We start from the raw sequence: 13,126 nt of genomic DNA, 5'->3' as shown, positions 1-13,126 counted from the left end.
ATACCCTATTTGACTGTTTGTGTGAGTGTTTTTGTGAGTGTTTCGGCTCATTTGTAGGACACCAAAATCATACAAAGTAAACCAGTTACACATCACAAAGAGTGAGACGCATATAAGATGTGAGCTCGAGATGGAATCAGCAGTAAAGTAGAGTTCGCACCTCGGTAGGGTTCTGAGGGACTGTAGAGGCCTTGTATCCCAGCTGCAGCAACATCGCCTCGGCTGCGTTCCGCTTAGCTACCTTCTTGTTCGGTCCTGTTCCCGTGGCAACCTCATTATTCACCTTCACCTGCATGTACACAGATGTAAAAAAAATAAACACAGGAAAAGAGTCTTGTTAAAGTGTGTATATATGAAATAACAGATAATGGGGCAGCATAGACACCTGTTAAGATGCCAGTGGCTTACTTGATACCCTAAATTGTAGTTTTTCCCATATTGTATTTTATAATGGATGGGATCTCTTGGTTTCCTGGCTGAAGCAAACCTAGTATTGCATTAAATAGCCACCAGGGGATGATTCAACTCATTGCAATAATACGTTTTAATTATATTTACAACACAAATAAACATCATGCGTTAACCGGATCAATTGCTAGTTTCTTCTTCTTCTTCTTCAATAGAGCATGACTGTCTAGTAGAAGCCTGGTTGGAGGTGAACGTTCGTATGCAAAACCTCAACATGGTGCTGGCCTAATTGCAATTCTGGAGGCTTCAAATGGGAGTTTTAGATTCTTCCAGGTGACGTCAGGACTGGTTGCTAGGTTTTTCCATGATTTTGCTGAAGTTTTTTCACACTTTCAGGAGAAAACACGTCTCTGCTTCCCAATTTGAGTCAGCCATGCGATTTGCCTCACACAAAAAAGCCTCCAAGTGAAGTGTTTGTTTTTCAGTGATCCCAAAACATTAAATCTGTCTACACAGAATGTAAGCAGATATTTCCAAGAGCATATCAGACGTCGTTATGTTATGCAAACAGACAATTACACTGTACAAATACCACTCTGGAAGCCAAAGCCTGTGAACAGTTGGACTTCACTGCACTTACTCAAAAGTGGTCCGACATGCTTACCAAGAGCTGGTCTGCATGTATAAAGTAGGCCACAATATACAATGAGCAGGAGTGCCTCAACAAATAAAACAAATAACACAATTATATTTTATTTAATTAAAAAAAATCATCAATGCCAAAGAGGTTTCTGACACAAAGTGAAGCCTCTTGTTTTCGTAAGATGGGTGATGATTCAAATAAAAGACTCATTTGAGGCCCACTCTCTACTGAGGGAAACAATGTGGACATTTTTAGACGAGTAAGTGGACTGACAAAAGGAACACACACACTCGCTGGGGCTCAGTGTGTTTATCAAAGAGGCATGGAGAATAGGTTTGAGGCTGAATTACTCCCTGATGCTAAGACGAGCTTTGTTTGTTTTGTGAAAAGAACCGATTTAGGGAGGCAAGGAGTGGGAATGTGACTGAGAAAGACAGAAAGAAAGACAGACAGACAGACAGACAGAGAAACTGCAGTAAAAATTAATGTAAATTTTAGCTTTGCTAGTTATTTGTCTAATACTAGCAACAGAGCTAAAAAGAAACCACAAATCCAAATACAGCTCAACTCTGAAATAGGTGTCAAATTCCTTCCTTATACAAATTCCTTGCTCTGGTTACTGATGAACAGCAGCTCATCGATAACTTTGTTAGGTGTTAAAGGTCATCGCTGAAGCAAGACCAAGCATTTTATTCCGTCAATGAACACTGGCTCATTACTACACAGCCACAGTAATAAGTCTCTGAAGCATCAAGCACCATTGCTATGTTTTCTTTATGAGCAGCAAAGTAAATGGCAATTGATATTATGTTGGCTGATTCACGAGGACACAACAGAGCTATAAAGATGGATGTTAATCTATGATACATAACATTAATAATAATAGTTAACATTAAAGGGAACTTTTAAAGGGGTAATTTCAATGGGGGGTGAGAAACAGAGAAAAGGACTGAGTATTGCGTGTGAAAGTCAGTTGATTGTTGCAAAAACAGAAATAAATGATTAATATTGAGTTAATGAAGACATATTATGACATAATGAAGATACACTACTTAATCCTATTTATTATAACATTGTAGGTTTTGTAATTTTTGGTTTGTGTTGTCTTAGTCCCTTAAAACGTCCCTAAATAAGTTAAAGTCTTCAGATGTTGCAACTGACCAAAGTGACTGGTAGTTGGTACAAAAGGCAGCAGAAATGAGTGAAAGAGCAAAGGTTTGGTGCAATCGTGTTTCTACCACGGGCTTTACATCATGGAGTATGTTGGCTGAATGCAGGATTGGGCTGGATGTGCAGACATGACAAAAATAGGAAACTGGATCATCGTCCCGGGAGGAGAGGTTATATAATGCTGCTGGCTTCCTTTGGTCAGACAGAGGGCCTTTATTCATGCTCTTCCCATCTGCTTGTTTTAACCACAAGGTAATGAATAAACTTCAACCATATTCTTTATCCACCAAATCGTAGTCTGTTTCTTTTAACTTCTCCATTAACATAAAATTGCGCACATGATCACAAAGCTCATGTGGACACATAATTCCCATCCTTCTCATCTCAGTCCCTTTTCATTTACATAAGCCTGAATCAACTAAAACTGTCCAGAAACTGGATTCTGATTAAAAAAATGTTTACTGTAATTTGAAATATGACAATATGATAAACAAATTCATTACTAACCTGCATGATAAACTCTCGGCGTCGGGGCATCCCCCTCTCAGAAAGCAGCAGGTACTCTGGCTCCTTTTCCTTCTTGGCCTGTTGGATTTGGGCTAGACGGCTGATTGGATTCATGCCTTGGCCGTAGTCTGGTCCCGTCTGGAGAGACATGATTCCAGTTGTTTTATTGTCAAAGTTGCTGACACGCTGACACGCACATACAAGGTGAATTGTCTTTCATATGTTCAGTATTCATTCTACGGCTCTATCCTCCACATGAAGAGAACATGAAAACTGCATGCAGATCTGTACTTGTGATTGGATCACTCAGATCAAATGTTTATGTAAGAAAGCATCTTACAACATTGTATTTCACTGATTTTTTTTTTTTTTTCTAATGTAACTGATACTAGCAACTAATAATTCTGCTGTGCTTCTAAATATTAGGACTGACGGCATCACTGTGCTTTGAGTACACCTGTCTTCAGCAATAGTGGTAACTCAGTGGATAAAATCATTCCCTGCTTTTACACCAACAATTTTTCCTTTCTCCACCCAGCTGCTGTACCTTGAGGATGGTCTTGGTGCGTTTCTTATAGTGTGTCTTGGGTTTCTCCACAGCTGGAATGAAGGGCAGCTTCTTCAGGTCCTGCAGGATGGACAGGGCAGCACGCTTTTTGGACAGCTTCTTGCTGTTGCCCTCACCTTCGGCAGAGAACTCCCCCACTGTGACGCGAGTCAGGAAGCTTTTCATGTGCGGGGGGCCACTCTCCTTCAACACCTGGTGACACAAGGTGGACGTGTGCGTCTCGTGTAAATAAAATGTTAAATAAAAGGTTTCGCTTATATACAGTATGAATAAAATGGTTGTGAAATGTTGTACAGGAAACAAAAACACAGACAGTAGGAATGAAGTGAAGAAAGCAAAATAAAGCTTAATGTGCAAGTCTATGATATATGTGTGTGTGTGTGTGTGTGCACGCAGCTTGCTCTTAATAGTTGGTCCAAAACATCTGCTCTTGCTGGTCAGAGTGCTGCCCACACATGTGTGTGTTATTCATATACGAAACACACACACACACATTGACACATTATGAAAAGTAACATGTTCCTAGATGACAGTCCCAAGTGATGAAGGCTCAGTTTCCTTCCTCTAGCCTCTGGTCACCTGGGAGACCTAAAACAAACACCGGCTGGCGTTAGGTCATGCTTCTGCAATCACATCCACTTCCTGTGAAGTCTAAGAACAGTGTGAGTGTGTGTAGCAGGTGGGCTTCTCCCCAACCCTATTTAGAAAAACACACTGGTGGAAGAGCACAGCTTGCTGACTTTCTATCGTTCTCCCCCTCGAGCTATAGCTGCTGCATGGAAGTGTTTTCTCCAGCTATTTCCACAAAACTCTCTTTCTTCGCCGCCTCTTCTGTTCTCCTTCACTTGAGCTTCATTTGTGGTGCAGACAGCACAAATTGCAGCAATCAGATGCCATCTTGAAACAGTTAATTTAAACCTAGTGACCGATAAAGCAGATTAAAAATTTTAAGTGGAACCTTTAGCATTCCTCAAATACTTAACACATCAACACAGACTAATACCAAACCTTGACGAGGACAAAGGACATTATGTGCACACCTCTCCTTCTCTGCCAGAGCAATATACCTGTACAAACTAGTGTTTTAGTCAAATAAGAATCTAAAATGAGAAAGCTGGTTTGTTTCTTAAGAGCAAACAAAAAAGGGTCAGATCCAAAACTTAAACGCTCTCTGTAATGTATGCATTCCCTTTCTGCCCATGGTTCCATTCATACTAAAGGGTACACATCAGTCTGGTGTTCCACGAACATGCACCTGATCTCACTTGCACATTTGCTGGTCAGCACAGTCACACATTTTGTGTTGAACAAGGACATCAGTAGATGCCATATTTTTCTGTTATGAGGGTCACAGCAGACCTCAGTGGACGAGGTAACTCTTTATTCAGCTTATAGGAAGAAAAAAACCTCTTATGACATTCAATTCTGGCATTGACTTCACAAAAAAGGTATTATATTGAGGCTCTTTTTTAATCCAAGTACGTGACTGCAGGACATGCTTGTTAACACTGCTGACACTTGGCCCCATGTTGGCTGTCAGTGTAACTGTCAACATTCCTGCAAGTATACAGCATGCAAAGATGTGTGTTGCAGACAAGCCTTGAAGTGTTAGCTGTCCAAGCTAACAGGCAAGCTCTCCTCCACCCAGGGGATATGCTCTGGTCTTGCTCATCACCAGAAAAAGGAAACGCAACATGGCAGCATCGTGCACATTACAACATTCAACTCTTCTTTCCGAGTTGTTTCAACTCTGTGCTGATAATGACACAGCACATTTCTGGGCACTGGTCGGCTGACACTATACCACTTTAAGAGAATAAATATGAGCTACTAACAAAACGTAGATGTGTTTGGTTATGGGCCAGAAAGCACAAGTCTCTAAAGATGAAGCTTCTGCTGCTGCTCTAAATTCTGTATCTGTACTCACTTAATCCCTCACTTTCCCTCCTTGCTCATTACAGACTCCTTCAAACATGTGTAACTGTTCAGCTTATGTGGCTGAGCAGGATAGTAATACAAAGGCTTGCTTTCCACAAACAAAACCACATTCTCTGACAACAGGATGTCACTTTTTATCTGTAATTACAATATCTATTCGAGCTTAGGTGGTTAAGTTCAAACTCAAACCTTAAAAACCGGTTCAACTTTAAAATATACAGCCTACAAGCGCTGAAGACTGCGTAACATAACAACCAAGTTGTCCAGCAGAGGGCACTGTGAGCACAGATTGGCTTGCATCCATGCCCTCTTTGCAGATCAGAGGAAGATGTAACAGTGACGTTATGTTGGTTTTGTGGTGTCAATGGACTAAAAAAAACAAGATTTTATGTCCTGAGCTGACAATCACAAAACTAAAGCATATGAATGCTGCCTGTGCAAGTATTTCTGGTTCTACACCATAGATGGCAAGGTAACAGTGGATTCAGCTGTTGGCTTCATAGTCGGCAGATGCATCACACACACGCATCTGTCATCGTGTGCATCTGTGTGTGTGCAGGGAAGTGAAATACCGTGTGTCACGTTCATTCAAGCTAGATTTTTGGAAAAAAGTGATAGCACTATTGGACAAACCATTTCATCAAGTTCTGAAACAGCCTGCAGTCATTTAATGTTTGATTTACTTTCACGGTCGTTTCAAACACTCAATTCAAGGTGATTTACAGGAAACTTGCACACGTAAAGAACAGTAACTGCTGCAGTGATAAGATTCACTTGTGCTTTCTCGAAGTGAAAACACACAATTACGAACAAAAAGCGAGAGATCAGATGTGGCCCTAATAGATCACAGTCAACAAAGAGTATGGATACAAAGAGTGTATCCGTGCACACGTTACACACTCCTGGCCTAGGATGGCGGCAGACAAGCTGCAGTCAGTCTCCTGGCAGACAATACAGGATCTACACCATGCCGATGGGATTTCAACACTTTCATTCATTGACACCCATACACTAACACCCGCACACACACACATACAAACAAACACACAAACACACCTGCCCCCCCCTCTAATGACAAGGATCAGGTTAAGCACAGGAAACACTTGGTAATTCAATGTTGTTGTTGTTTTGTTTTTTTTCAGTCACCTTCTCCTCTTGTCTCCTCATCTCTTCTCTTGCAAACATGGGAGGCCTTCTCTTTGGCTTCTCATAGAGACATTAATACCCTGAGCAGACGGAGGATATGTGCATGTGAGACCTCAGGTACTCCGAAGAGGAGGCTATGGGAGCAGGGTAGGACAATGGTGGGGACTAGGAGAGGGAAGAAAGGCTCTTTTGTGATGAGTGGTGGATGGACAAGCCCTAAGGGAAGCTGCTTCTAGTAAGATGGGTGGTTCTTGGCCCGGACCCTCATTTCTTGTGTCCTCCTTGGAAAAGGAGCCTCCGATCCAACACACAAGCTGTGATTTATAGATTGGTTCCTCTTTGATGCTGACATCTGTTTGATATTGCCTGATGGGTGGATTAAATGAGCCAACTGCCTCTCAGGGTGGCGGCGACCCTCATCGTTGCAGAGCGATGGGAAAGCAGACGCTCGTTAGCAGTGACTCACGAGTAATGTTATGCCCTAGTGAGGGCAGCGATGAGATTATGTGAAAACATGGCTGCTGTGAGCAGAGTTCACATGACAGATGACCATAACATTTTTGTGTAGGATTCCTAAATGCATAACTGCGTGCAAGTTGAAGAGTCTGAATGGGGGTGTAGGGAGTGCACCAATTCTTCTTAAACAATCAAACAAGACGCACTTAAGGAAGTGACATAGCAGGGAAGAAGATGAGGCCAAACTCTGTCAAATGAGTTATAATGTAATAAACCCGATGGGCAAAAAAGGGACCCAATATCGATGTGTTATTCATACTTGGTCTGCAGCCACAGCATAGTGGCAGAGTGAGCACATATTGCATGCAACACAGTGATTGGGGATAAAAATGAATCTGCTGGAGAGCCATCAGGAGTGTGTGTGGGGGGAGAAATGTGTATGCTATGCCAGGAGCGGGAAATGATGATTGCAGCCTGGCCTTCACACAGCTTAGTCTGATATGGCAAAGAAGAAAATGTGGTGAGACTGATCTGCAGACATGGAAAACATGTCCGCATATCAAAAATCAACATCTTCATGAGCACGGCTTAAGCAAGAAGAAAATAAACAAAAACAGGGAAACCAAACTGTTTCCGTCTCCCCTCTCTGCTTTAAATCACAAACGTCCACTTGCTGATGAGAAGAGGCTGAACAAACCAAGCAAAACACTACAGTCACTGAAAGCGCACAAACAATAACTTGTTGAATAGACAGACAAAATTAGTTGTTGATGGAGATATAGACACATGGTGACAGAAACACAGAGTGGGGAAGAAATGTACTGATTTACTGCTCATCAGACTGCAGTAATGAACAGCCAGCCTCCAGACTGACAGCAAGCACAACAGAGGCTGAATGGAGGAATGTGGCTGTGGTCGACTTTAAAAAAACAACACAGCTTTCCACTTCCAGTTTGGAAGGAGTGAAAACGAAAGTGGAGTTAATTGCTCACAGTGACAATGACATGGCAGATAAATCACATCAAATCCAGATTAAACAGGCTGAAATTATTAATAGCCATTCCAGGAAGGATAGCCATGTCATGCTTTGATGAGCAAATGCATTTTTGAACAAAGATGATGATGTAAAAGGGAGGAGTGGACCACTTTCCTGATAGATTTTCCAATGTTGTGTAAACACTTATTATACTCTTATAAGCAAGAAAAGTCAGCAGAGTGACAAGGGTCTCTCTCCTTTCCTTCCAATCGAGTCTCAATTTCCTCTCACCCCCATCTGCCTATCCCTTCAGCTTCAACATGCTACCGCCCAGTGTGTGATTTTTGGGAGTGATACTGTAGTAGGAGAGGTGGAAGGGAAGGATTCTGGGGAGGAAGGGAGGGGGCACACAGAGTAAACTGAGCCTCCCTTGTTTTTGGCACCTTGCAGAGTAAAAAAGAGGGAGAAACGAGGGAGAGAATATTGGATGAGTCAGCTATGATACGGTAAAAGCCAAAGAGAATGAACGCAGCAGGTCATGTGAGGACACACTAGAGTTTTGTGGATTTAGAAAAGTAGGGTGCAGTGGCTCTGATGTTTTTTTGTTGTTTTTTTTAAATGGTGGAAGGAGTCACTCAGTCCACAGTGTTGAACAAGGTGGTTCAGTTAACCAGTGGAACTAGTGGGAAGTAGCAGCAGTCACACTGGGAAGTTTCCAACTGAGTTTATCAATGTCACTACCCCTCACAGAGACAGCTGTGAAAAAGATTTTTGTGCTTATTAAACAGACACCACCATGGCTGAACAAGGAAGCCAATCTCGCAGTGGCCTTAGATGGATTTTCTCTTATGGTCACTGCATGCTGACGTGGAGATGAAAAAAACAGTTTCTCTACTGTTACTTGACTCAACATATTTATGTGTCTGGTATAAAAAAAAAGAAAAGAATGGGGAAAATCTGGAATAGTTGTGAGTATGAATTGACAATAACTAGCAGCTGAACATAGACAGTTGTCACAACAGTCTGTCGACTCATCGCCTTTAATCACCGTGGATCAACCAATGAATCAGACAGCATAGGTCCCTGAGTGCAAGTCAGTGACCTACAGAATTTGCAGTCATGGGGAGAAAGTTAAATTAAAGAGGGGATGAAACATCTGCACCTCTGAACTCAGGATTAATCAAACAGTTGGAAGCAAAAGTAAGAGAAAGACAATGATCTTTTTGATCTGGTAAAATCAAAAGATTTGTTTTTATATTATGGATTCTTTAACAATTAACATGGGGGAACATCACCGATCCTGTGAGAATGTTTTACTTTAAAATACTTTAATAATAAGTCTACAGTATTTACGGTACCAAACAGATACATTTCCAAAGTTGAACATTACACTTAAAATAAAGCACCGTCAGTTTTTGATCACACAGGATGAGATGCTGTTGGGATGGGAAAGATATTCATGCCACATGTTCTGCAGAAAACAGAAAACCTCTTCCAGTCAGGAAATGTTGGAGGGATGCAGGCCCGTCACAGTCAGCTCCAGGTGTGTGACGAATAATTTAACGCACATGCAAAAGAGTGCAAGCATAACTTTGGTCAAACACTGACTGAACTGAATTTCGTTCAGTCCGATCCTCTCCGTCTGGAAGCACTTTTATAAATACATTGAAATTAAGGTAATTTTATCACTTGATATTAAGCAGCTGGTTCTGTACTTTATACAAACTTTATTTAATAAGACAGTCTTGCTCAGATCAAAACCTCTTTAACAATGATGTCTTAAAGGTCCGGTGAGTATATGTTGATAGATCCTACACACTTTACAAAGAAAAACACAATCCTCTGTAAAATACTTTTTGTTTCACTGAGCATACAGTCACAACATATAGTTCTGCATTTAACTAAACACACAAAATACAGCCTTTTAATTTAAAGGATACAGAAATGAATTACTTTTTTTTTATAATTGATGCATCAAATGTGCAAGGTGTGAATATAAAGCCCATGTGTGATCTACTTGAGAACAAGAATGAAAGCTTTGGTAACCTTATACAGTGACCTTGCTGAATTGAACTGCATCATAATATGTGGCTCACCTTAATGAGATGCATAAAAATGGGTCAAATTAAGTGGAACGGCTGTATTTGTTAAATAAGATATAAAAAATATATAACAGTGCTAGATGATGCGCATCAATGTGTACCTTATCAGCTGAGTCACCGGAACCACGTCACCAGAATTTACACCAGAGTACCACATCCGAGTGTGGAAACACTGAACTTCACACCATGAGAACGTCCACATGCTCCAAGACATAGTAATCTTACCAATAACTTTGAGATAAGTAACCTCACTGATGCAAAAATTGAGCAAAACTGGGGAAACATCATTACAGAGTTCATATTTCATTACGGTGGTTAATGATAAATTAGCGTGACTCCTTTAGTTTCCCACTTGTTTTCTTTTCAAGAACCGGAGGAGTCGTCACGGCATTGTGGAATTTCATAAACCAAGGACATGTACCATGACTACGCACATATTTTCTGTTCTTTTAGGGCATGGTTTGATCCTCATTTACCATTTTTTTCATGCGATCACTTGAAGGAAAAACATCACAATTGGTAGTACTTATTGAGACTGTGGATTTGATCGATGTCTTTGTGGTCTTTCTCACCTCAAAGTTGACAGACAAGTTCCTCTTGAGGGCAATTTCGTAGACCAGGCTGATCTCTGATTTGTTGGCATCAGTGCCTTCCTCAATCTCCTCTTTCTCTTCTGGGCTCTGAAAAAGAATTACAGGTCATAGTGGTCAAAGGAGATGTGCCAATTGTTCTGCTAAAATAAAGAAGTGATGAGTGTTCAAATGATCTTGTGTTCTGTAACACTCAAATCTAAGTACTATTTCTCATATTTTCCTTTGAAAGACTGTTTCTCACTCCCTCTCTGACCTGCATGCACTGATAGATAAACCTTTTTTAAGGTTTTCTGTCTCATTTAAGTGCCATTGCCAGTATGGTATCACTGGCATCACTGTGCATCTACAGGGAGGTGCAAGGTGTTCTCCCAACAGTATTCCAGGCAAATGCAACACCAAATCCCACAAGAGAACTTCACATATCCAACCACATTTAGTCATAGAAAACACCAAGTGCTTAACATTTGCTACAATGTTTCTTTTTGTGCCGTTATTTCTTTCTTTTTTTGGATCAATTTTGAGCAATAACAAAACATTGTCTTTGAGTTTTATGACTGCAGCAATAATTATGGCAAATGAGTGATTATTTTTTGCTTACTGTAGTTAAAATAATTTTTTCTAACTACAGACATATGGGTTGTGGGGTCACTGGAGCCAATCCCAGCTGACACAGGGTGAAAGGAGTCCATTGCAGGGCCAACACACAGAGACGAATAAGCATTCAGTCCATATACCCAAGGGCAATTTAGAGTGTTCAATTAACCTGTGCATGTGTTTTGGACTGTGGAAAGAAACTGGAGAACCCAGAGAAAACCCACGCACAAACTCCATGCAGAAAAGTACTTGTTCCTTCTTCCTTTTTTGCTGCAAGGCAACAGCGCTAACCACTGCTGTGGCCTTTATCAAAACCAATAATTTTCAAAATCGTACACATTGACAGTGGATGACTGCCAAACCGCTGCAACAAGACACTTGTCTTGATTTTAGTTGCGGATTCTTATCTGATATGAGAATCAGTACTAAGTATTCTTGGACATGACTGTTGGTCTTCTGTGTGTACAGGAAGGTCTCCTAAAAAGGGTGGTCCACTAAATTTGAGAATTAGTGTACACAAACTCTCTGTTCTAGATAGTTGAATTAATATTTGTGAACACAAAGAGCCATGATTCCCTCACAGCAGTAAACTGTAGAACTTGAGAAAGGATTGTTTAAATCAGTGGGAAAGCACCAGCGTTTTTTTTCTGCATAAAATATTATTTTTGTACTCTTTTTTTTTAGTAATACCAGCAGTATCTGATTCTGGTCTAAGCCCTCAGTCAGTTTAATAGTTTTTAAATTACAAAGTTAAATGTTAAGATATGGATCAGACAGAGTAAATCTGCAAGTATAATAATTTCCATGAATGCTTAGATGACTATTTGCTTTTGAATTATAGTAATGCTATTTATCCCTATACTAATAAAAAACAGTTTGCACTATAGAGATTGTATCAGTCGTACAAGAGGCTTTTCAGTGCCAACTGTCTATGAGAATGTAGAGCAGTGTCTCAATCTTTATCTTCTCATGTCCAGGTCTTTGTCTGATTAAGTCTGAATGGCTGTGGTCTCCCCCTTTGGGCTCCTTTCCTTCTCCTTCTTCTCATTGTGAGACCCGATACGACGTATGATTCATACTGTGGGATCTCTTGGATTTCACAGGAAACAGTCACATTTGATGCCCCTAACACACCGTGACGAAAAGACTTCACTTTGGCGAGACATGCTCTTTGTATTGTGTATGCTGAGACATTCGCTATATGCCTGCTGCACTGTATGAATGTATGCAGACATGAGAGAAACCTGAGAGTGAATTAGTCCAAAGGGCGTCAATGCTCTCATCCAATTCTCTACCATTTTAGTATGTTTGAGGTTTTAAATCCGTATCCAGCTTGATAAACATGGTTAATAATAGTGTGAATCCCGTCTCAAGGCTGCATTATCTAGTCGCTGGGCACGAGTGCCTGCATGTGCATGAGCATTAATGTTTAAATTTGAATGGGCAAGTAGATCGTCAACCTTGCAGTGACAAAGACAAATGGCGCTGTCTCTACTCATGGATGTACTGCGCAGAAGACACTCTTTCATTCACTGTTTCAAGTACTTTGAGACAGATTCCCTCAAAATCAAGGACCCTGAAAGCTCATTTGAGCTTAAAAGCTCTTTAAATGAGTCACAACTTTACACACTTGCAGAGATCTTTGAGAAGGCTGCATATGATGCTCACAGACATGAACACTCACCCCGAAGGAGCTTTTGAATGGACAATAACTGTGGGCGAAGAGAATGCCTCACATTAACATCTATACTCATGGGAAAATTATGTCAATATATGGGGAAAACATATCAAAGCATAGGAAGGAGGAAGTCCTGACGGAGGGAACATTATGAGAATAGTAAGTTTATTCAAAAAAGAGAATTAAGAGAATTTAATTTTATTAATCCCCTTGGGGAAAGTATTCCTCTGCATTTGACCCATCCTAGAATGAGGAGCAGTGGGCTGCCACACTGAGTAGCGCCCGGGGAGCATTGGGGTGGGGATTTGAACCGGCGACCCTCCGGTTACAAGTCAAGTTCCCTTTCC

General features: G+C 40.9%; 1 protein-coding gene across 1 annotated transcript in view; it reads right to left on the bottom strand.

The window, feature by feature from the left end:
• Nucleotides 1-13,126, bottom strand: part of stau2 (staufen double-stranded RNA binding protein 2) — a 78,410-nt gene that overhangs the window by 45,581 nt on the left and 19,703 nt on the right. Inside the window, exons 7-10 of the mRNA XM_044029472.1 lie at nucleotides 10,487-10,594; nucleotides 3,276-3,488; nucleotides 2,729-2,866; nucleotides 161-289 (exon numbers count right to left, since the gene is read on the bottom strand). Of these exons, the coding sequence (XP_043885407.1) occupies nucleotides 161-289; nucleotides 2,729-2,866; nucleotides 3,276-3,488; nucleotides 10,487-10,594 (588 nt within the window). The remainder of the gene's footprint in view (nucleotides 1-160; nucleotides 290-2,728; nucleotides 2,867-3,275; nucleotides 3,489-10,486; nucleotides 10,595-13,126) is intronic.

The sequence above is a fragment of the Solea senegalensis genome, linkage group LG1 (assembly GCF_019176455.1).
Source record: "Solea senegalensis isolate Sse05_10M linkage group LG1, IFAPA_SoseM_1, whole genome shotgun sequence".
In the NCBI taxonomy this organism is placed as follows: Eukaryota; Metazoa; Chordata; class Actinopteri; order Pleuronectiformes; family Soleidae; genus Solea; species Solea senegalensis.
The sequence above is the reverse complement of the archived record's forward strand: the minus strand, read 5'-3'. Positions and strand labels throughout refer to the sequence as shown.